Here is a 25,283-nt window from a genome sequence, read left to right as displayed (position 1 = left end):
GTAGCAGGGAATGTAGGAAACTGTATTTGCATGAAGGATTCTGTGTCCTGGCCCATGGAGTGATCAGATAAGTAACAGGAGCTCTAGAAAAAGCATATTCTTAGCAACTGCGTCATCTGAACAGATGCAGTGCTGGTAAAGTTCACTGGATAAAGCAGGTTTTATTTTCTGCAGCATCTCTTTAAATACAGTAACAAGAAGTCAGCAGGTTCATGGGTGCATACCCACTGGAATGTTTTGCTGCACATTAATAACTCCACAGCACAAGGTTCCAGCTGCGTCAGCCAAAACAAACATAAACCAGTTTTTGGTTTCAATCCCACACATCACCTCTGGGAATTACGTTGAAATTTCCTGTTTTCCCCACTACCTGCCATGCATTTCACAGCCTGCAAATGTGAGCTAGCGAAGAGCTTTGGGAGATCACGCTTGGAAGGAAACCAAAGAGCAAGAGAACAGCTCCAGACTGACACAAATGGCTGAAAACCCTGCCTGTGAAATATGGGCAGGAAAAGGGGCTCATGAAAAGGACACCATTCATCCAGGATTCCTTTTCAGATTGGCTGTACCAAAGCAGCAAGGTCCTCTCACTGAACTCCAACACAGAACTGCAGCCCAGCAGCCTCCTGGCTCTTCACAGACATCTCCACCACACTCTGTGCCTGCAGGCACTGAGAGGAACAGCAGTGATGTCCCTGCTCTGTGATTTTAAAGGAAGGTGGAAACAAACATTAGTTTTACTGAGCAGTGATGCTTCTTCACCTTGAGTGGGCTCCAGGTACTGCATGTTGTCTGCTCTTTCCTTGCCTCTGCATCTCCACAGGAGAAGGAGAGTCTGAAATTCTGGTGTTGCCACTAACCATAGAATCACAGAATCAGAGAAACATAGAATGGCCTGGGATGGAAGGGACATTGAAGATCACCTAGCTCCAACCCCCTTTTTGTGAGCAGGAACACCTTCCTCCAGACCACCTAGCTCAGAGCTCCATTCAACCTGGCCTTGAGCACTTCCACAGATGGGGCATCCACAAGTTCTCTAAACCACCAGTTTCAGAGCCTCACTGCCTTCACAGTAAAGATTTTCATCCTAATATTTAATCTAAACCTGCCCTCTTTCAGTCTGAAGCTATTCTCCCTTGTCTTGTTACTGCATGCTCTTGTAAATACTCTCTTTCCCCTTGACAATTACCATTACTGATTTTCTAAAGAGTAGGTTTCCACTTTATTAAACAAATACAATAATGTTCAACAGACCTTTGGTGAGAGTGGGCTGCTGTTTCACATCAGTTCAGTCAGTAGTGAGAGGCAGGAAAGTCTCAAACAATTCAGTGTTTCTTCATGTACTAAACTTCAATTTGACTGGGCTTCAGAGGCTGCTGCTTTGCTATGTGACATTTAGGTCTTGATGTCTTAAACAAGCAAAACCTTGTGCACAGCCTGGTGACCACCACCATGGAACCAGCCTAAAAGCTGGACCACTTTTTGGATCATAGAATCATAGAATAGAGCATGGTGACCTGGAAAGGACCCACAAGGATCATTGAAGTCCAACTCCTGGCCCTGCACAGGACACCCCAAGAATCACACCATGTGCCTTTCAAACACTTCTTGAACTCTGTCAGGCTTGGTGCTGTTACCATTTCCCTGGGGAGCCTATTCCAGGGCCCAACCACGCTCTGGGTGAAGAACCTTTTCCTAATATTCAATCTAAACGTCTTTATTTCCTTACTTTAAACAAGGAAAACCAGATTTTTAGCCATTTATTAGTAACAGTGAAAAATTTCACATGCTCACAAACATTTTAAGGCAGGTTTGGCCCCCAAAAAAAATCCTCACCATCTTTCCCTATAGGATATAAACCTCATGAGTATTTTTAAATCTGCTCCACTTTTTTGATACCCAATTCAGAAAAAAATTAGGACATTCATTTATGACCTATTTTCTATTGTTAGGAACCAATCAGTTTGCAGTAGTAACAGATAATAGAGTCCAATGCCATGATAACAGGAAAGACAACATATTGACATTCATTGCAATAAAAACACGTCCAGAAAGAAAACTTTTTTGCACCTCCTGGGAAGCAGATGGTGGTTATACCATAACAAATAAATACCAAAAAATATCCAGTAGAATTTTTTTTTTCCTGCACATCAGGTTTTTTATTTGTGATGCAAAGTTTATTTAGTCACAAGAGCAATTATATTTCTGTGGTGGGTTGACCCTGTGTGGGTGTCAGGTGTAGACCAAGGCTGCTCTGTTTGGCCTGTGATGGTAACTGGTGAGCGATCTGTCCCTGTCCTTATCCCACCCCATGAGCCTTTCTTATGTTGGTCTTGGGCACGTTCAGCATCTGATGGAGCCCATGTCCAGTCCAGTGTTTGTGAACTTCTGAGCCTCTCATCTGCTTCTCTCCAGAGGAGTGCTTCCAGTTCATTTGCTTCCTGCACAGCAGGACTCTCTCCTAGCCTAAGCAGATCCATTTTTTGGGGTCCTCCCACAACATGTCAGCCTCTGTCTCTGCCTGTTGGAGCAAGCACTTGCACTGAGACCTCTCACTACCACCTCAGGACATCTTGTTGACATCTTGCAACTATTTCCCTTCTCAGAGTTTTCCATTTTCCTGCAGCATCTACTCCTTCTGTAATGGCCTTGTTCAGCTCACTGACAGACAAAGCCTGGGCTAGATAGACCTTTGGTCAGGTCCTCCATTGCTGCTTTAATGCATGTCTTACCTGACCCTTCCAGGTCCCTTCCTTCTCTCCCTGCATACCTGCAAGCAGTTACAACAAGAAAAGAAGGAGTACAGAAATTCTGGCCTTTCTTTTCTTCAGTCTCTCCCAGCATGTCTGGGAAAAACTTTCCTTCTCCTTGGCACTTCTGTAAACCACTTTGGAAGTGGTTCCTTTGTTGGGGATCCAGTTGGCTGCCCTTCCCCAGGAGGAAGGGATATGTGCCAAGGAGTGTGGCCAGGCAAGGCTGAAAACCTCCCTCTGAAACCTCTTTTGTCATTGCTGAGGGCTCCAACAAGGGCCATACCCATGTGACCGGCAGCCCTGAATGCAGGGCCATTGCAGGAGGTGGAGAATGCTCTGCCAGGGTGCTACACACACATCTCTCTCCCAGGGAAGGAACCACCAGGCACTGGGGGTTAACTGATTCATGCCCTGCTGGTATATTTCAGAAATCTGTCATCTTTGCCTCTCTTGAGGCATCAAATAAAATGTTAGTCACATTAACATTTTATTTGGTATAATGGTTTCCAAAAGTCTTCCTTTTAAGGTCCTGAAGGGAAAATAATGCTGAGTGTTAACACAGACATGTTTCACAAACCTGAAATCTCCATATTGTAACCAGGGAGCCTCTGATGTGAGGACCCTTCTCCCTGCAGCACCTTGGTTAGGAGAGGTAATTTTTCTTCACTACTAGGTAAGTGAGTAGTTAACAATGTTTTACCACTGTTTTACTAAGATAAACTCTAACAGATTGCCCTGATTTTTGGTAAAGCTACCAAACAAGGACAAACCGACCGATTCCTGGCAGGTCTGTCTGGAACAAATGGTGGAGGCGGCTCTGTTCTCTGCAGACTTGCTGTGCTCCTACATGGGGAGTCTCTTTACCAGCCTGACTGAATTACAGCAGAGTGCTACCAAGGAATTTACAGCTACAAGGAGGTTTAGATTAAGAAGAATAATGCAGAGGAAAAAAAAAGTAAAGTGACTTTTTTGAAGGTTACCAGCAAGCTGGTAATCCACAGCACAGGCATTGCTGTGATTGTATATTTTGCAGATGCATCTAACCTAGCATTAAAAGTTGCCAGCAGCCTAGTAACAGCATGACAGGTGTTCAGAGCCCCACACTGATGCTATTCTGTAAAATGAGTGGCAGCACTACGAGTAAAACTCTAAAGCAACATCTCCAGTAGTAAATAAAACAGGCTAGACACTTTTCCATACCCTGAAGCAATGCAGCATGGCCTGGCACATGTATCCAAATCTGCACCGTTTCCTTTTGCCTCCAGACATGATGGTCATATCTGAACACGCATTAGGAAAGGTCTGAGGCATCCAATCCTTTTTGTTTCTAGCAATATTGCTAGCTGGCATGGGCCAAATCTGTGCCACGGAGCATTGTAACAATTAAACAAGACACATGATTGCAGACCAGTGCCCTGGTCCCGTTCTACTTTCTAGTACAGAGACATTGGCCATTCTGTGGCCTTCCAAAGCCTTTTAAAAGCCTCTCTGGAGCTCTCTCATACTTTATCAGTTTTAGTTGCTGACACCAATGGGTCCTCAGACCTTGCCTGAGGAAACAGCAATGCTTTACATCTCACTCATAAATGATAAAGGGCTTCTTTCACTGGAAAACATTGAGCCATGAACAATTCTTGGAGTATCACGCATCAGCCATGTCAAATGACCAAAGAGGAAGCTATGTTAGGAAATAGAACTAATCACCATGGCTGTGAGAGGTTTGGAAATGAGAAGAAACTGGAAGAAGTAAATGGATAATTTTGGTGAACAATCCCCACTGGATCCTGGGGGTAGGATGTTAACACACTTGCAAAGCACAGACCTGTCATAATGATGAGCTCCAGCAGAGACATCCCCCCATTCACCCATTCCTTCCAGGGATATTACAGATACACACCTTTGGTTTTGCTCAACCCAGCCATGTTGTTGGAAAAACACATCAAAGTTGCTGTGCATGTGGTTGGTTTGGTTTTCTTTTTAATCACCATTTTGCATATTCCTATAAGCTCAAAAAAGTTATATAGAAACCAAGTAGAAAACCTGAAATATTTCTGAACTTTCCATTTTCTGTATTTCTCTAGACCAGAAATAAGTTTGGATAAAATAAAATTCTCTCATTCTCCTGGTGTTATTGCTAACACAAAAATTGCTGACTGGATTCAAAGCTTGCTGAATTTAAGAAGATCTTTACCACCAAGAAAATGGCCTCAGCTTCCTGACTATTGATGTGCTCATTTTGAAAACCTCAACATCTATGAATCCACAGGCTTTTTAGACTTAGTGCTTAAAACTAGTGAGAACAAGAACAGAAAGACTATGTGCCTAATTGCATTTCTTAAGGGTCAGTTCAGTTTTGAATCTACCTTTTGAATTCTGTTGGAAAAAGAAAGGTACAATTCCATTAGGATTCCATGATACCAGCGCTGATGCCACAGGCACAGCCCATATTCCCTCAGGAAGGGCAGGAGCTTCTCTGCTGAAAGGCCTGATGTGCATTAGTGCAATGGTTTGTGGGCTGCTGAAAGCTTTTAAATGGCACGTTTCCAGAGGAAGAGGGTATGCATGGGGAAAGAAAAATGGAAATTAAAAAAAATAAATCAGAAAATACTCCATCTTGGGGTGCTGGGGGTTGGAGAGCAGGCCAGGGCTGCCTGCAGAGGCGTGGTGGCATTTGGAGACACCTTTGGGGATCCTACTCCAGCTGTGCCCTGTGTGGGGTGAGTGCAGAGCCCACGTTTGTCACAGGCTGAGGTCAGGCTGTGGGAATTTAAGAGAAGAGGAGCCAGATCCAAAGCAGGGTCTCTTCTATGTGTTTCTCCCTCAAACCTCTTGCTCAGAGGGCAGGCTTGTTGAAGTGTGTATTTCAGATACAGTGAGCTGGAAAATTGCAGTACTGGAGATTACACAGCTGCAAAGTAGGTAAGAACCAGGCACAAAGCTCTAAACTGATAAAAAAGAGGAGCAAGAAGAGAAAACAGATACCTAACGAAGTGAACATTTACCTTTTTAACACTGATATTGAACTGATGGGATGGTGGAAGCAGGAGAGAGGGAAAAGTTCTAGAGAAAAATTATCTTGAGAACACCTTGATTTTTAAGAAAGAATATTCCTTTGCGCAGGCATGATGTAAGACAGAGTGAGCTTGAGCAACCAATTCCTGAAATTAGCCCTGTTGAAAAGCACTTTAAGAGGGAATTCAGCTGTGGTTTGAGACCACAAGGACTTCCAGGAATTAATCTGATCTCCCAGCTTTGTCTGGCACCATGTCAGAGGGAGAGGAGCTGGGACGTGAGCAGGCACCGAGCTGAAGGTATCAGATGGAAGTTTTGCTTCTCCACTCTCTGTTAAGAAAGGCTGTCTTTGGAAAGAACCATATTTAAAAGAAATAGTTTGTGACACAACTTTAACACATTTAGAATGCACAAAAAATCAGATTCTAACTGTTTAGTAATTATTCTTTGCAGTGTGACAAATAATGTTTCAATATTTGCATGCCCAGGCATCAGTAAACATCTTGAAAAATAAGCCTAAAGCGCTAAATTTACACCTAAATTAGTGGCTTGCTTTTGAGACAGCCAAGGTGCCCAGCCATCATCCTGACTCCAGAGGAAGCTCTTGGAAGCAAATCAAAAAAGGGTAGGGGAAGAGGGAGCAAAACAGATTGCTGGAGGCAGCTCCTGCTTTCTGATTATTTGGGCCCAACAATCACCATGCAATCAGGAGTTGGTGATGGGAAGCTCCAAATTGCACGAATGACTTCCAGCTCTCTTTTTTTAATTTTTATAGAGCAGAGTGTGCAGCAAATCAAACCTTTACTGCCTCCTTGCCTGCAAAAGGAGCGCTGGCACCCTCTCCTGCTCCTGGGGCTGCCTCAGCACCAGCAGGGTCACGACGGAGGGCATGGCGACATTGATGCTTTGGCAGAACAAGGGGTACATCGAGGGCACTGCCACGCTGCTCCAGCAGGATGCTCATCACCCCCACAACTGTCTGGAGCCCTTCTGCACAGAGAGCAGCTGATGAAGAGCTGCACAGCCAGTCCTCAGGAGCTTCTCCTGTTTGTCTCACCCAAGAAAAAGAAGAATCCCCATCAGACTGGATATTTTAGCGGTGCGATGTGACCAGGAGTAAAATGCAACATGTCTTCTGTCCTCATTGTGATAAAAGTTGAGGGCAGCAGACATGGCTTTCTACAAGTTCCTGATGCTCAAGAAGCCTTGGGGAATTTAAGAAAATTAAAATGAAGCCAAAAGGGAGAGCTAAGCTGGGTTTTCTGTCCACACTTCACTTACTCAGCATTTCTGTCACTGGGCCAGTCAGGGCTGGGATCTGCTTCTCCACAGAGACAAGGGTTTAAGAGCTGTGAAGAAGGTCCTGTTTTGTTCTTTTTTTTTTCCCCACGTTAACTGAAACAAAACATATTTACTCGAGGACATTTGTGAGGGCTAGAGCATATGAATGGCACCTTCCACACCTCAGAGGAGATGAATACCTGTTAGACTAGTAGCTAAGCAGTGTCAGAAGCAAGAAAGTGGTTCAAGATCTGCAGCCATTGTTCAATGAATTTTAACAATGAGGAAGAGAATTTAAATATATTTAATCTGCTTATCTGGGACTAGCTGACTTGACTAACCAGAAGAGGAAACACATGAAATGGAATGCATACAATGGAATAAGCTTTGCTCATTTGCTGAGCTGGAAGAAGTTTCACATGGAAATTTAGGAAAATGCACAAATATAATTCTTGTGATTTCTTTTTTTTTCCTAGAAAAGCTAAACAGAAATACATTAAATAAATGGTTTACCAAAAAAAAAAAAAAAAGCCAATTTCTGCCTTAAAATTTAAGTTGAAATTAACTTAAGTATATAAAAATTGCTTTAGAATATTAGGACAGTCTAAAAAATACCCTTATGCAGTGACAAGTTCTGATATCATTTTAGCGTCCAGGATTGTTGAGAGAGAAAGAGAGGAATTCCTAACAGAAGGGAATGAAAATCGTCAAAGGATTTATATGTTAACAAATAGGATTCTACCAAAGATCATGTATTTCAGAGAAAAGCACCATCTGTCATCCTCATCCACAAAAAGGGGGGGGGGGGGGGGGGGGGGGGGGGAAGGCAATAAATAAAAACAGATTTTGGAGCTCCCTCTGCTGGAAGCAGCTTCTTTTCGTTTGCTCTCCCTCCGTGCACTTTCCCTGAACACCTGAGAAAAACCACCACCTTTTCAGCTATAAACTGCACGTTTCACTTTACGTGTGATATCAAGGAAGAAGAGATTTCTTTCCTCTTTACACAAGAAGATCAAATACACATAAACCAGTACTGCTCATTCCACGACTGGAAAAAAAAACACAAACAGGATTTAAAGATTGACTGTACTACCAGTGGGATTTCTTTAGCTTTTTATCTCCTTTTTGAACATACAAGTACTTACAAAGCTTCTCCCACCACAACCCCGATCCTCTGTTTTCTCTCTATCAAATCAACAGGGAATCAGTAAATTACTGCTTAAAAATACAAAAGGGCATTCTCAGTAACATTGCTGCAGGAACAAGCCTCACAAACTTCATGTCAAACACTGTAATTATTACACATGAGTAATAACTCATGAATAACAGTTGTTATTATTATTATTACATATGAGCAATAACCCACAGCAGTCATGCACAGAGCTGGCACAGCTGTGATAAGTTCACACCTAAAATTGTATCTGTAAATGTAATTGGGCAGTGCCCCAAATGCCTGGTTGAGCTGTGGGTGCCCTGCAAGACTAACATTTTGGGATGAGAGCTTGGAGCACGCTGGAAGTGTGTCAGCTCAGGCTGGGTGCTGTTTTAAACAGCTGTCTTAGAAGGGGATGAAGCACGCAGTGGGAGGAGATTTCTTCTTTACCAACCACAAAACGCCTTCCTCCCTGGGGTCTTTTGTCAGTTTTTATCACCTTTGTCCTTTTTTCTTCCAGACTTTTGTCTGCAGGCCGGCAAGGCCCTGGCTTCAGCTACCCAGTGTATCAGCTGCTCTGCTCAAAGCATCACCACTTAGTGGCTGCCCAGCCAGGCTGGTGTGTGACACACTTGGCACGGCTCACTGGCAAGCCTGGGGATGATCAGCTTCACAGGGATTTTTAAAATAACCCAGCAGGCTCAACGTCTGAGATCCTGCATATGCACATTTATGTGTGTGCATTCTGTATAGAATGGGTACAAACCCATGGTGGAGGAGATGAGAAGTGAAAGAGAAGCCATGGGGACATGCACAGGTACATCAGGTACGTGTTTCAGGAGACAGATCCAGGCTGAAAAGAGCTGTGTAAAAATAAGAGCCATAAAAGCACAGAATCATAGATTAAGGTTACGAGGGCAGCACTAAAGAGTGAAAAATGATGTGAAAAGTGAAAAATGGGGTCACTGAGAAGGAATTGAAGGTGGGACAGCAAAGGCAGGAAGGAGGGACAAAGGAAGAGTGCCATCCCATCTCACAGTCCCTTTTCTGAGAACTCCCCCCTCTCCCCCAGCATCAACCTACACAGAAAGGAACATGAGAAGTCACTTTTTTCCTTTTTTAGACAAGAAAAAGAGGTGTCTTATGCTTTCTAGCTTCTTGTTACTTGTCGTCATTTATTCCCACAAGTACAAGCCTTCCCTTCTAATGTTGGGTTTAAATACTGTGCTGCAAATATGAAAACTCAGTGTGATAAATTTTGCTCATTAATATTATTAACTGCTATATTGATGTAGCAGATGTAATGATACCAATAGGTCTAACCCACTGCCAGTCAAGGCACTGCTGCTACAAATTAAGAGAGAGTAGCTAAAATCAATATGCTACTAAACAGACCACACTCCACTTTAATAATTACATTAGACTGCTGAATTTATAATATTATTTTAGTGACACTGGTTCTTTGACAATAAGATTATGTCTGATAACTTCATTTAACTTTATTTAGCTTACTCTGTTCAAGAGGAGTAGTAATAGGGATGTAATCTCCAGGACAGCTGTTAAAGACTAATATTTATTTCTTGGGTACAGTTACTTACAGAGGATATACTTACAGAAGGCTCATACCATTGCTTAAGGTTAGGGGTCAATGTGCATTAATTCTAGGAGTTTCATCCTTTTATCCTACCTCTCTCTTTAAGTCTCAAGTGAGACAACTATTAAAAGTGTCACCTTGACACTTAACCACAGGAGAGGAATGAACTCAAATAGTGAGGACAGGATACATAGAGTGAGTCAGAAGAGTGCATTTTTCCCTCCAGTCAGTCCTGATTCTCCCTAGCATGCAGACTAACAATTGCTTCATGTCTTCAGGGTACTATTTTCACGGCTGCTGAGCTGGGTCCATTCCTGGGATCCCCTTGGATACAGCTGGTGGCTGCAGCTGCCAGCAGCTGCTCAGGCAGACTGCAGCTTGGAGCACCACAGCACAGCCAGCAGAAAGCCCCAGGGAACAAAAGGCTGCTGTTCCCAAACAGGTGTTTTTCCCTAACCTCCCGTCCCTATGTTCTATTCCCAGCAAACAAGCATGGCTCACAGTTATATTTTGTCACATGGCCTTTCCTTTACATCTGGCTTTGGGAGTTCTTTTGCCCTGCTCAATCAAATCTGTGGGTGGGATAGCATAGGAAACTGATCTGCCTGAGAGAGCCTGAATGATAATTGATGGGCTGACCTCTAAATCCATGGAATGATAGGATTTTTTGGGTTGGAAGGGACTTGAAATGCCATCCACTTCCAAGCACCCTGACATGGGCAGGAACACCTTCCACTAGACCAGGTGCTAAAGTCCCATCCAACCAGATCCTGAATCCAGGTGCAGGAGTATATGGGACTGTAGTCTACTCTGCTGCCCCAAAATACTGTGGGTATTCTTCAGAGAGACCATGGCACAGGGAGGATGCCTTATTTTCAAGTTCTGCTGGGGATGGCAGCTGTGCAAACTCCTAACAGATCAACTGAGGCCCACACTGGTCATTTCTGAAAAGCCAGAAGAGGCAAACAGATATTGCCAGTTCAGTGGTAGATGTTGGTGGTGTTGTTGCTGTTGTTGCCACATCCAGAGGGTAAACTCCTGGTAGTCACATTACACAGCAGCAGCTAAATTTGATGTATTTCTTATCAATAATTCCCTTTCTGTTTTGTAGACACCAAAAGAAAAAGGACCTACTTGCATCCTAGATATTGACTAACAAAAATAAGTATTATAGAGAAAGAGTGTGACAATATGGGTGATAATAAGGGACAAGAATTCTTTAAGGAAGTTGGTATCAGATGCTGATATATCAGCAGCTTCTGTCTGATTTCAAGTCTTGGAAGACTACACAGTGTAGAACATACTTTGGAAGAGGAGAATGGAGAGTCCACATTGGGCAAGTTATCAGCTCACATGAAAGAGAGATGCTGACTTTTCATTTTGGCAGGTTTATTCTCACACCAGCTCCTTAAGAAACATCCAGTTCCAAGAAGCTGAAAGAATATAGAGGAAAACCATCTATTTTTACTCCAGTCATTTTTGTCATCACACCCCAGAACTTATTGTCTGAGTGAGCATAAACTGCGTAATGCTGTCTAAAAATAAGCACATGCACAATATTTAATACCAGAAAATAAATCTCTTTAGGACAGGAAGAACATGTTAACTGCTATTCTTACTGATTCCATCAAGCTTTTAAAACTAAACTTAGCTGAGTTTAAGTTAGTTTTCCTTTCCAGTCTATTTCTCACAGATTCTCCTCTATTCTCTCCCCATGAGATCACCAGCCTCATCATCAGGACATTCTGCAACCTGAGGCAACAGAGAAAGCATAAATTTTTCATATCCCAAGATGTTATGAGCTTCAGTGAAGGAAACAGACATCCTGTGACCTCCCCTAGCAATATCATGAATGAGAAGGTTCCTAGTGGAGTCACTTTCCCCTCAATTCTCCCATCAGATTTCAGCCATACTGGGGCAGAAAGGCTGTTTGACACTGTTAAGTGTCAAATTTACCTCCCCCAAAAGCAAAAAAAAAAAAAAAAATGATGGTGAATATGTCAGGGACTGTATAAGAATAATCTTAAGAAGGAGTTTTATTAATCAAGATCTCACTTTGTGAGGGAGTGCTCTAACCCCTATATTTCAGGGGATTTCATAGCTGAATTCCTGGCAGAAGCTGGTAGTGCTGCCTTCCAGGGGTGAATCCAGATTTTTCCCAGGAAATCAAGCATATGGACTAATGAAAAGGGATGGTGCATGTTAACATCTAAACAGGACTGAGATGGGATGCCTTTGGGGCACATTCCTAGATCCTGGACACAGAAAGTGCTCTCATGTCCTATAATTTAGACATAGCTGAAAGTACCTAAGGAACACCTGCAAATTCATGTTGCATGCACCCCAAAAATGTTCTTTCACATCACTTTTTTTGATTTATCTAGTCAGTTTTTCCAAATTGCAGCCAGAACAAGCCATCCATATGCTTGCAGAAAAACAGCTTTGAAAGCCACCCCTTTCTTCAGCTTCTGCTTGGTCTTATAATTGAGATAATACGATAAATAGTGTAATTCTGACTGCCACTTCATTTTCTGCATGAATTTCAGCATACTGGTTTTGATTAATTTAAAACCCAGTGTCTGTGCTTCTGCTCTCTCCTAGCAAATAGACATTCCAGATCCAGAAACAGACAGTTAAATTTAATAAACATGTAATGCTCATTTCCTATACAATTTAAACTGACACCATGACCCAATTAAGGTTTTTTGGCATCACAAACACTCTCAGTTTAGGGAGGGTGGTTGTTCTGTGGCAGTAATAGGAACCAGATATTACTTGTATTGTTTGTCTGGTTTAGACATCTCAAATAAAACAGTTTGGAGGCTCCAACGGTGGCAGTTTGGATGAAGAAGTAAAATTAAATTAGACCACGAGCCTATCAGCAATATCAACCTGGGGACACTGTGAGTTCATGAAGCAATTGTTTTTATGTAGTTTAGATTCCCTGATATGAGTTCAGCATGTTAAGACTAAAAATAAAGATTACATGTGGATTTTTTTTTAAACATGTGTGACATTTAGATTAAATCCCTGAAATTTCCTAATAAAGTAGATAATGTGCTTCCTATAATTAATCTTTTAAAATTTGTTAGTGATCTGAAGTTAACATATCCATCACTCATGAACTTCCAATAAAGCCTGTTGGGAACATAGTTTTAACTTGGATATGTGAGGAATATCTTTAAAATAAAGCACACTAACTCACTCACACTCTCCAAAGAAACCATGCTATCTTGAGTCCTGAACAGTGAGTATAAACAGAGTTCATTTACTCAGAAAGGGAATTGTTCAGTGAATGAATAATGAACTGTTTAAAATCTGCAACTTGTGTCTCTGTACAAGGCACACAGCTGGCAAGTACACAGCACAATGGGATACAGCACCTAAAGGATATCTGTACTGGAATACCTCTGTATCTGCAGGCACCTGTGATATTTGTGTTTACTCACTCATCAGAGGCAGGGAATCTCTGGAGGGACCCCAGTGGTGCACTGTCCCCTTCCAAGACAGGCTAATACTTGTTTAATGTAAGACCTTCACTGATGACACTGCCACAGTCTCTCTATGGTCACTGACAGCTGAACTCTGTGCTGGAAGCACCTGCACAAGCTTTCCTCAGGGATCTGCTGGTGGGCAGATTGGCCGTGTCTTCAGGCTCGCATCTGGATGTGACACAGAATCACAGAGCCACTAAGGCTCTGGAAGGCTGGAAAGGACCTCCAAGATCATCAAGTCCAACCTTTGACTGAATATCACGGTATCAACTAGACCATGGCACTGCCACATAGTCATTTCTTGAACGCTTCCAGTGGTAGCGACTGCCACTTCCCTGGGCAGCCCATTCAGTGCTTAACCACCCTTGCAGTGAAGAAATTCTTCCTGATGTCCAACCTGAACCTCCCCTTCATGTCTGGAACCTGTGCTGAAGTGTCAGATACAGGCAAGCTGCCCAGGCTCTGGTCCTGCTTGGACCACAAAGTGCCCACAGCTGGTTCCCAGCACAGCTGAGAGCCAGGCTCAGCCAGCAGGGTAGAGGTGCCTGCTGGGAGGAACTGCCAGCAAAGCAGTGAAGGCCCACTGATTAAGAAACTGTTGAAAACTTTTAAACTGAAGTTAAAAGCAACCAGGATTGTATTACAGATACAATCCAGATGCTGGAGTTTCAATTTACGCCTCACATTAGTGTAAGGCAAAAGCCTTGATAATTCTGTCCCCAGATCCCAGAGGTCCTAGCCCAGCCTTGCTGATGAGCTGGCTGTCATCACTTCTGGGGGTGTTAGATAAGTGTGGCCGGGAGCAAACTGGCTGAACTCTGTGGAGTTTTAATCACCCACCAAACAAGCATTTGAAAGGCAGGAAGCATTAGGGTTCAGTAACAGACTCCTTAGCCAAAAGGGCCACCAGTAAAAAGCTGGGGAGTGGTAGCTACTTCACCAGAAACCTGGAGCAAAGAAATACAAATATTACCAGGTACAGAAAGTTTGTTACTATTGTCTTACCTTGGAAGAAGGTATTTGGCAAAGACATATGGTGCAGAGAAGTTGCCAATACCCCTCTAAAGATCTTGGATTATGGTACTGGTCAAAGCTGTTTGATTATAACTCAGAAAGTTTTGTGGGCTGCTATCAGAAAAAGAGAATAACTTTTTTTTTTTCCCCAGAGAGAAGAAAAGTCTCCCACTATATTATTCAAGAAGAGTTTTGAAGAGCATTCAGCTCGAACCTGGATTGCTACCAATTAAGCTCATGTTAATCAGCTTAATGTCCATGCTAATGCATAAGCATGTTATTGAGGAAAGGATGAGAGGTACCAAAGCCATCCTTGCCTTAGACACTGCTGACAAGGAGCTTTTAATTGTGCAGCTGCCAATGATAATACATTGTGCTGAGTGGGTATTTATTGTCCCTCCAGTTCCTTTTCCTGAAAGAAACAATTAAGGATAGAAGCAGTCCATTTGCTAACTACATTAGCAAATAGATCTGGAGAACACCTGACCAGCTCATTCTGCAACTACATGGGTTTTCAGTCTGAGATTTTGACAGTGAAATAATTTCCAGTAACGTTCCTCCTTGGTCAGGACAGTTTCTTGCCCAGAGCTGAGGAAGGTGTAATGCCCAAACATCCAGGTCTGTGGGAGTCCATGCCAGGGAGAACTGCTGGGGTATATTAGGTTTTTTGGCCTGATTATAGAACCATAGAATGGTTTGGATTGGGAGATATCTTAAATGTCATCTAGTTCCAACCCCCCTGCAGTGGGCAGGGATTATCTTCCACATTCCTTAAAGCTCCATCCAGCTGAGACTTGGCCACTTCCATGGAAGGGGCACCCAAAAGTTCTCTGGACAATCTGTGCTCACCATCCTCACAGTGATGAAGTTCATCCTCACACCTGATCTAAATCTATCCTCTTTCAGTTTGAAGCCATTCTCCTCTGTCCTGTCACTACTGTCCTTGTATCAAGTCCCTCTCCAGCCCTCTTGCAGCCTGTCTTTAGGTACTGGAAGGTGCCCTAAGGTCTGCCCAGAGCCCTCTCTTCTCTAGGCTGAACAACCCGAATTCTCTCAGCCTGTCTTCATAGGACAGGTGCTTCAGTCCTCTGATCATCTTTGTGGCCTCCTCTGGACCTGCTCCAAACAGGTTCAGAACCTCTATAGGCTGGGGGCCCCAGAGCTGGATGCAGCACTGCAGGTGGGGCCTCGCCAGAGTGGAAGAGAGGAGGGAGAATCACCTCCCTCCACCTGCATGCCACTCTTCTTTTGATGCAGCACATGAAGAAAGCACTCCATAGCTGACTCCATGCTCCATGTTCCTTCAGTGCACTCTTAATATTGGAACCAATTCTAAAAATAAGAAATCATGGTGTGACCCAGGCCAGGGCACTCTGTTTAAATATCATATGGCTTAGTTTGGAAAAGAGTATTTAAGGTCAAAGTTTGTGTCTTCATCATGGCTTACTGTTAAGTGCAATGGTTTCAGGTTACAAGGGCAGTGCTGACATTCAATATATTAAGAAAGAGTTTAGCATATCCTTTGATAGTTTGAGATTCTTACAATTATACTATGATTATTTCTTCCAAGAAACAGTGGTACTCAGAGATCTTTTAAATTACATTTTTAGCACGTCAGGAGAGTATTCCTACCCAAGGAAATGTGATATAATTTTGCTCTTGTGATTCCTGGGACCAGGGAAGAAGCAGTGCAGACAGCCATCGTGCTCGGCGACTGATGAGTATTTTTCTCAACAGTCGGCTCCAAGGACGTTTCCCTCAACAAAAAATAATTGAAATTTTGGAGCTCCCTCTGCTGGTTCTATGGCAACTTTCAGGCAATCACTTTTTCTTCTCTTTGATTGCTCATTATCATTTAAATAATTAAGTTCAGGTATTATGTTCAAAAAAATAAAGTTACTACACTATTGAAGCACGTGTCTCTAGTGGCTGATGCTATATCAGAGAAAAATCTGACATTCCTCTAACAAAAAGAGAAAAGGTTTCTTTTTTATGTCTAGTTTCAGAAGTTGCAAATGCACAGACTAATGCATGCAAGTGTTTAGTGGGAGCATATATCCCTGTCACCATTTTTCCACAGATTCCTAATATGTGTGCATTCATGTTATGTGACTGCTTTTACACATGTTAAGAGTCTGCCTTACTAAGTACAAACAGGTAAATCAGGAAGGCAGAACTCGTGAAAACACTGCACAAAACATCACAAACTCCACAAACTCATCCTTTATGCACCTCATTTAACTGTTACATGGTCGAGAAATTCCCTTATTTTTATGCAGAAAAAAATTCATGGATGCAAATGGCACCAAAAGGGCTTGAGCTGAGAGTTTGCTGTTCTAAGATGGCTCACTGTACCACACAACACAATCACATGGGTATTTCACGTGCACCTGTTTAAAAACCAGCCAAACAGAGAGAGCTCAGACATCAGGAACAGGCCTTGTTCAAGGTACTGCTCAGGCTTCACTGTCCTCATTACCTTTAAAGAGAGCTCAGGGTCCTTAACTTTAAAAGGTAAAATTTAATTCTATCCAAGCATTTTCTGAATGGTGTCTGAAAACAGATTGTAAAACTTTTCTTCCTGTTTTCTTGTAGCTAAAACACACTGGTTCACAGTTAAGCTGCCACAAATACCAACCAACCTGAGCTCTGCACATCAATTATATCCTACAAAAAAGTTGTTAACAGTGGAGGTATACAGCACTCAATAAGGCTGATAAAATACTAATGGGAGAGCAATAATGTAATTACAGGAACGGCTGATTAAATCAAGAGAACACTTAACAGAATAAGGTAATTTCAAATCTAATGATTATATTAGATTATATCATCATTTCAGTGACACCGAGAGGTGATTAGAGATGGAACTTTAACTTTCAACTTTTTAACAATTTAATTTACATTTCTTTAACTGCTAATATAGACTAAAACCTTTCTATTTTCTCTATGTTCATTGAGAGAACATAGAATATTTTCAATTACAGTTTTCTTGAAGAAAAGGATTCTCTCAAAAGATTAGAAAGGTACTTAGTTCTGAATTTTGACAGCTGGACAATGGATCCATAAGTACACAGTGCTGAACTGAATTTTGTGAAGGTTATTAGAAAATTATCCCACTGAGGTCACTGGAAATATTCCTTCTGATTCCGGCAAAAACAGGAATAACCCACTAGTGACTTAAAAGTTTTCAATCTTCCCAACATTTTATAGTGTATTTAAAATAACTTTAGCTTGGGTCTTTGTTATTTATTTAAACTAGGAAATGATCTTTCAGTGATGCTGTTAATCACTAGCTAGAGAGTATAGCAGAGACATCAGACATATATATTCATAAATATTCAGAAACTATAAGCCAGACACTGTAAAAAGTATTTTTTACCAAAAAAGTCAATTTGCTGTAGGGAAATTCAGGGATAAGTTTAGGGGAAATTTATTCTGACTACAAAAGTTTCTGAGGTCAATCTGTGATCCAAAAGAACCTCTTAAAAATCATGGCTGTAAAGCACACAGACATTTGCATTCAAAGACATTTTTACACCTCCACACTGCCACGAAAGTGGGAATTGAGTAAAGCTGCTGTCCTGGTAGTGCTGAGTGGGAGTAAAGCTGGTGAAGCTGCTCGATTCCTTCAAGTAGAGCTGTGCTTCCAGACCATGAGATGGACTAGAAGCAGAGCATCTCATGGTCTGGAAGCACAGAGGTGCAGCGGCTCAAGTTGCCTCTCTCATGTTGAAGCTACAGAAGTGTTCCTTTTCTTCCTTGTGATATTTTGTTCTTTTGATATTCTGACAGATGAACGGTGGGTTGTGGCGAGTAGGTGCCTTGAATGGAGAAAGAAAAGCTTTCCAGAGAAAGACAAGTAACATTTCTGGAAAAATGTGGTGCACTCACCTAGGATCTGGCAAAGAAGATAAGTAACATAAGGATGCTGCTGAACACAGAAGATGACTACATCAGGGAACTTGCAGCTCCCACTGTTCTTCACCCCTGCTTTCTGTTGCCAGGGAGAACGGAGTTGGAATAATGTTGACAGCAGTAACAGGATGATTTGGAACTTGGTACCTGCTATTCAGAAGGTATCAACACCTTGTGAGTGATCATGGTCATGCAGGTATTGCTTGTATGAGCTTTTCTGTTGGGGACTGTGATGACATACTTCTTTCCTTACCTTTTCACATGTGGTAGCTCTCTCATGACTATTGAGATCAAGTTAGGAAATGTTACTGATTGAAAAGTCACTGCCCCAAAGGACATCTCTTCCTAAATGGCATTGCACAATACATCTTATTTGTACAATAACATCTACATTTTTAAACAATATGTCCTTGTTATGCATATATTGTTGTCTATGTAGTTATGCAATGATACATAGAAAAATATCATGTGCACAATTGTAATTGCACATATTGGCTCAGAATAGTCAAACTTGACAAAAAACACATTTTTACTCTTTTCTAAAATAACTGTCCTCCTTATTAAGTAAAGGACAATGTTATTCCCTGGAACTATTAATATTCTTCTGTCTAACAGGAAGAAAAGTATTGATAAGCAAAGGCACACCAGATACCTAAGGGAGATGACATAATTATTATTCATTATTAATGAAGCTATTGCCTCATTCACATGAAATACAGAGCACTTAATACTCTATCTCCCTCATCTTCCCATCAATAAATACATTCTCTCTAGAATGGGATATTATATATCCTCACTTGGGACATCTTTCACATGGAATCCACAAATCAGAAGTTTCAGTTCAGTTTGACTTTGCCTTGTCTTTGGCTTTAGCTCACTTGGTTTTGTAATCCTGGTGCACATCACATTATGATATTTAACTCATTAACTCATGTCTTCAACAAGAATCACAACATTCAGACCACTTAAGAATAACATAAACAACAAGAAAACTCAGCCATGTAGGGTTTTCTTCTGCTTGGCAGCTATTTAGAATGAAAAGCAGCATATGAAGAAGACTGGCTGGAGGTCAGCACAAGAACATGTTAGCAGAGGAGCTCAGCCTCATGGCACACACTCCCTTTTCAGTTCAACTTCTGCCACATTTTTTGTGGCATGTTTAAAATTTTCATACTGCTGGAAAGAACTGAAGGCTGTTTTTGTAATATGTTTACATGGCAAGTGTTTCCTATTCTGGGCTGTTTTACAAGCTTAAGAACTAGGTATCTGCTCCAGAAGACTCTTAGATAGGATGGGTAATACCTCTCAGGGGAGCTTTGGAGGGAGCTGCACTGACATTGCATGACCAGGCATATACATTCTCCTTCCATGAACACAGCTTAATAAAATACTAGTGTATTCAGTAATAATTGATTTGGTAGACCATAGACTCAGAGAGGCAAGTGATAAAACAGAGAATGACTCAGTTCATGGCCAGGAAGACAGGCTGAGAGGAAGTGACTCATCTGCCCCTCGACTGCACAAAGCACTCAAAAAGAAAATTCATCTGTAGGTTAGCCCAGCAGACTGCTACTGCCATAGTGCTTTAAATTCTCCAATCATTGGGCTATTGTAGCACTCAAAAAACATTAAACCTTGTGATTATTTGTGGGGGAAGTTGGCTTATAAAGGGAAAGGAAAAAAGTTAGCAATGTTCCCTGCCAAAGCACTGATAGATGTGTTCTGTAGCAATGGCAACAGGGAGGGAGAGAGTAAATCAGCAGTAGGTATAATTTTCTTATTATTGTGAGCTCCTCATTTATCTTGGATGCTCTGAATTCATGCTATGCATCAGAAGCAGTACCACAACAGTAGTATTTCAATTGGTCTGGTAAAGAACAATCTCACTTACCCCCTTACACTTGGGTGAATAGGACCTGTTTGCAGACAGTTTGGAAAGGCAGCAGTACTTTTCCTCCAACAGTGTAGAGAAGATGGGCCTTTCTGCAAGCTCAGTGGAATGTCCCTATGCCTCCTTTTCTTTGTTTCTGAATGGGAAATCTCAAAAACCTCTGCTCAGTGAGGAATCACTGTTCCATTTAATATAGTATGCTGACTACTTCTAATCAGGGCAGTCTGAAAAGTTTCTTTTTTTACTGATATACTATCTAGCATATTATCCCACAAAAACTAATTACCAGTAAGACACTACCAAAACTGACAAATTCACTCTACCTAAATTCTACAGTCTATGTTTGGATTTAGCTGCCTAAAACATATCCAAGTGGCCGATAGTGACCCAACCATGCTCTTTCCAGAAAGTCTGGAAAGTCTCCAGGGCATTATCAAACTTGTCCTAATGTGCTCAAACATATTATTTTTAGGGTTAGAAAAGCTTGGCTAGTAAAAAAGTAGCTATGTTCTGGCATTGCACTGGCCAGCCAGTAACATCCATAAAACCCAAAAACTAGGAAAGAGGATTTCTGACTGTAAAAGAGACCACACCATGCAAGTGGCTGATGCAAAAAAATTCAAGTAGGAAGACCATCACAAATGTTCATGGGTCCAGAATTCTTGACCCTTCTTTCAGGGCAGACACAGCCCCCCATAGGATACATCTTATTTTCATGGGCAATAGGTCATGGGTGCACATCAACCTCACCCTGGCACAGGAGTGAGAAGGAACATAATAGGGGGGCTCTGTGCTTTGGGAGGGAGGTGGATGAATTCCACTTGTCTTAGTTGATGGCACATTTCCAGTGGAAGAACTAGCACACAATCAATCTGCACAGCAAGGTTTCTGTCATTTTGCTGAACTCTGAAGCCAACACTGCCCTTAGTGTTCCCATAATTTCACTGTACCACTCTGATGTACTTGGGCCCCACACTCCCTCAATTCTCTGAAGTTCTGCAGTATTTTAACTCACTTGGTTTCAAATGAGCTACTTCTAAGCAAATAAAGAGAGAATCAGATCTTTCTGCTAGCAAGTCTCCCAAGGGATTTACTGTGCAGTAAGCAACCACTCCATTCTCTGTTTACCTTGCAGGTTATAACAAGAATATTCTGCAGAGAATTCAAACACAGAAGAAACATACCAGGCAAGTCACTAGAAGAAAATTAAGGCTTACCTTTCTCTGTAAATATGGAATGCATTAGTAGATTAACTTCCCATTAGACAAATGTATGGCACAAGATGCAGCATGCTACAGAAGAGGAACTAGAGATCAGATGCAGGAGAACTCTAATAATAATTAAATATCCAAGTAAACATTATCTGACTCAGAACCCAGCTACACTAGGGAAGCTCTTCACTGTGCTGCTAGGTTTGAAGTGTAGTTTATCTGCCAGGGCTTAATGCCTGCATTAAAGTTACCCTGGTTACTGACAACTCCCATTCAATCACCTGAAATTCGTTGTCTCTGCAGTGGGGAACTGTGTGTTTATTACAGAGTTGGGTTTTGATAAAATGACCCAGAATACAGACACATATATCTGAACCAGTGTATTTAAAACCAAAAGTAAAAAACAGAAACAAAAAGCTCTCAATCTATGTTTTCAACATCAGCTATGTTACAAATCAAAGATGAAGCAAAGTTGTCATGATGTTCATAATAAAGAAACATTTACCATAGCATGATGACAGATCACAATATTGGTAACTGCTGAGAAAAATTGCACATACAAATGAACAAAATATAACGACATACTTTGAGTGCCATCATTTTTCTGAAGTGGCACAGTCACTTGGAAGGACAAGCTGAATAATGTGTAGCTCTGAGAGTTACATGAAATAAAGGATAAAGTCAATTAAGACTGCTCTTCTGCAAGACCACTCACTCTGGACACATGAACATAGCTATACAAGTCTTTAGGGTTCATCAGTTCAATCAAAACAGTGAGCTGAGATAAACAGTCTTGGGAAGAGTTGAGAAAACTAAAAGCCAAATCAGGCCTGCAGCACATACAGTTCTTGCTTATGTAAAGTATATGGCCCTTAAAGATAGTATGTTCACAGGTCCAGGATGGTTCCATGAAATGCTTTGAAAAACAGGGGTACAAGTGATAGAAGGGTGAAGATTCAGAAGAACTGCATGTTAAATAATTGGGGGGATGGAAATTTTACGTGCTTGGATTTTTCCTAACCTCTTTATCCCAATCAAAATCTAATGTAGCATCATCCAGCTCTGCTATGGAGAAGAGAGATGTCTTTGTGACCATGCTGGCTGTACTAGAATTTCCAAATGCAAAACTCTTCCTTTTGCTAGGATTGCTCATGTGCCCCTGCAGCGACAGGCTTTGGTTTTCCTTGCTTTGCTTCCTTTCCTTGTCATTCTTAACAGCAGGTGAGGTTTCTGATTTTGCCTCAGGACGTGATACAAAGGAGAAGGTGGACAGCTTAGCTAATGTGCTGGAGCGCACCTTCCCTGTGCTTGGACCACCCAGTTTCTCCTCTGCTTCCCTTTTCCTCTCAGTGGGTGGAGGTGGCACAGCATCAAAACTGACATCAGAGCATTTTGCTGCACTTTCTCTGATCTCTTCCCCTAAGGTCCGACTCTGCCGCTCTTCTTCCCCTTTATCATCAACTGATCCTTTTTCCAAACTACATTTTCCTAAGCGAGTCAATGTCATCTTGCTTTTCTCAGGTGGGCAGCATTCCTCTGGAAGCTGCTCTCCCTGGAGCTGCTCTCCTGGCTTAAAAATAGTCTCACTCGGAAAATGAGAAAATTCTTCATTTGTCTTCTCTGAAGAATGACCAAGCTTTGTCCTTGGTCTGAAAGAAAATTTAGCTAGTTTAGCAGCTGGGGGACTTTCACTTTCTTGCTCATGGGAACTCACTACCTTTGTTTCCTTCACTACTTGATCTTTACTTCTTTTTCTTATGGAAACTGCTGTACTTTTTGCTGCTACTGATATGCTGTTCTCTTCTCCTAGCACAGAATCTGCATCACTTGAGAGATCTGGCAGGCCAGAGGCAGGTAATACTGAAGGAAGGACCTCTGCCTCGGGGTCCTGTGTACTTGTAAAGAATCCATATGACTTCTCCCTGTGCAGTCTCTTCCAGCTTCTAGAAGCATGTTGTTGAATAACTGAATCCTGCACACTAGCACTTGGTGCTGGGTCTGCAATACTATCTTCTGAAGAACAGTTGTGTTCTTCAGTCCTTTTCCTCCTTAACTTGGAAACTTTGTCCTTTTGTTTCAGAGGAGCATGCAGATCCACAGCTGCTGGTGACTCTCTTATTCCATTTTGCTTCCTTGGTATTGAAGCAGAGCTTTCTTCAGAACTTGAAGTTTTGGAAGTCAAATTATTTGGAGATATCTTGGGCACATGAGACTTCCTCTGAGAATTTTCTTCAGTATCAATGCTGCTCTCTTCCATGCTGTCAAACCATGCCAGGCTGCTTGTATTTTTGTTATTACCATGTGCTGGGTTGCACAAGGGGTCTAGATGAATATTCCCTTCACAGCTGCCTTCAAGCAAAGGTGTCTGTGGCCCAGAGTTATCCCCTTCTTGATTTGAAGGTTCTGACTGAGACCTTTGCTTTGACTGCCCAAATGCATCCTCATTTGAGCACCTTGTGGTAGTACTGAAATTTGTTTCTTCAGGCTGCTGTTGGCATGAATTTTCCCTTTGCAATCTACACCATGGAAAAAACACAATAAGAAATTAATTTTCTTCCTTTTTCTTTCTTCATTGCATTAGTGATACCCAATATGTATGACTGGTGGAAAGATAATGCAGGTCACAAAAGTATATTATTAAGTTTCGCATACAGCCCTAAAAGCTGGTGTTGCAGTCTGTAATATTTCAGCACCTTTGACAGTAAGTGGCAGAATTTAGTGTCCCCAATAGAAGGCAGGCAGATGGACAGAGAAAGCAACCTAAACCTAAACTACATTTCCTTGGGAAACCAAACAAAAAAGAATAAAAATGACACAAACAGCTTTGCACTAGTGACAATCATTGCTAGAGTCCCTTGCAGGTTTTATACATTCTGTAAGTCTATCTTCTAGAACAGGAACCTAATTAAATCTTATCCTGAGCCAGGTAAAGTCTCACATGAGTTATTGGAATGGAAAATCTGGATATTACTTGGAACAGTGGTTGTTTTGGGGTTTCTCTCATAATCACTATCTACTCAACATGTCAAAAACGTGAAAGAATGAAAGCATCTCAAATCACTTATAAAACTTAATCATCACTGTCTTTGGCTATCAGCATTATCATGGCCCTCCAAAACAACAGAGGTGCTTGAGTGAGGGTTCCTTCCAATCTCAGAATAGCTGATGTTCTGTTTATTGTACCTAAACACGTATTTTCCAAGGCAGACAGCAATCTGGTTTTTGCTAAACAGTTTCTTTGCTCTGGGAGAGATATAACACTATATAGACATGTATAGACATGTTTAGAATAATTACTATAATTGTTTACTAACATGTATATTCTTAAATTTTTAAATGGAAGGTGGCAGAAATTATATGACTCATCAGGAAGGGATGAGATATAGGATGCATGCTTGTTTTATTGAAATATAGTTTAGGGGGAATGCATGGAACAAACCATGCAATACAGAATGGCTTGTTTTAAAGAGGACACTAATTTAGCATTCCTGAAGCTGTTTAAGAGAGAGAAGAAGAAATCAGCTTAATTTGCAGCAGAGGCCATTTGGTGGGATATTGGGAAAACCTTTATGGGTTTCTCTCATGGAAGAGACTACAGAATGGCAACAGAAAATCCTCATCATTAGAAGGCTTCAGAGCAGATAATGTGAGCTCCTGCCAGGAAGGTCAAATGCAGCCTTGATCCTCTCTTTGTATTTGATCTCCCATCCCATCCTGCATTTCTATGACCCCTATGAATTACCTCTGTTTTAAAACTAGCTTTTGTCTGTCTGTGGAAGATATCTCACTTTCACCTGTTTATGTTGGCTCTGTGGTTATTTAACACATCATTACTATAAGTTACAAAATAAGTCTCAAAAATATTCAAAGGAAAAGCGAATTCTCCCAGCTGTTTCCATTAATTTTAACAAAATTAATCTTTTATCTTCCTTTAACAGTAAGGAAAAACAAGTTTCTTTAAAGCT

At 41.6% G+C, this 25,283-nt stretch overlaps 1 protein-coding gene across 1 annotated transcript in view; it reads right to left on the bottom strand.

Annotated features, from left to right (window-relative positions):
• Positions 1-21,685: 21,685 nt before the first annotated feature.
• Positions 21,686-25,283, bottom strand: part of MCM9 (minichromosome maintenance 9 homologous recombination repair factor) — a 47,842-nt gene continuing 44,244 nt past the window's right edge. Inside the window, exon 12 of the mRNA XM_059842218.1 lies at positions 21,686-23,834. Within this exon, the coding sequence (XP_059698201.1) occupies positions 22,316-23,834 (1,519 nt within the window). The 3' untranslated portion in view covers positions 21,686-22,315. The remainder of the gene's footprint in view (positions 23,835-25,283) is intronic.

This window comes from Haemorhous mexicanus, chromosome 3 (assembly GCF_027477595.1).
Source record: "Haemorhous mexicanus isolate bHaeMex1 chromosome 3, bHaeMex1.pri, whole genome shotgun sequence".
Lineage (NCBI taxonomy): Eukaryota > Metazoa > Chordata > Aves > Passeriformes > Fringillidae > Haemorhous > Haemorhous mexicanus.
Note: the sequence above shows the minus strand (reverse complement) of the source record. Positions and strands in the feature narration are given on the sequence as shown.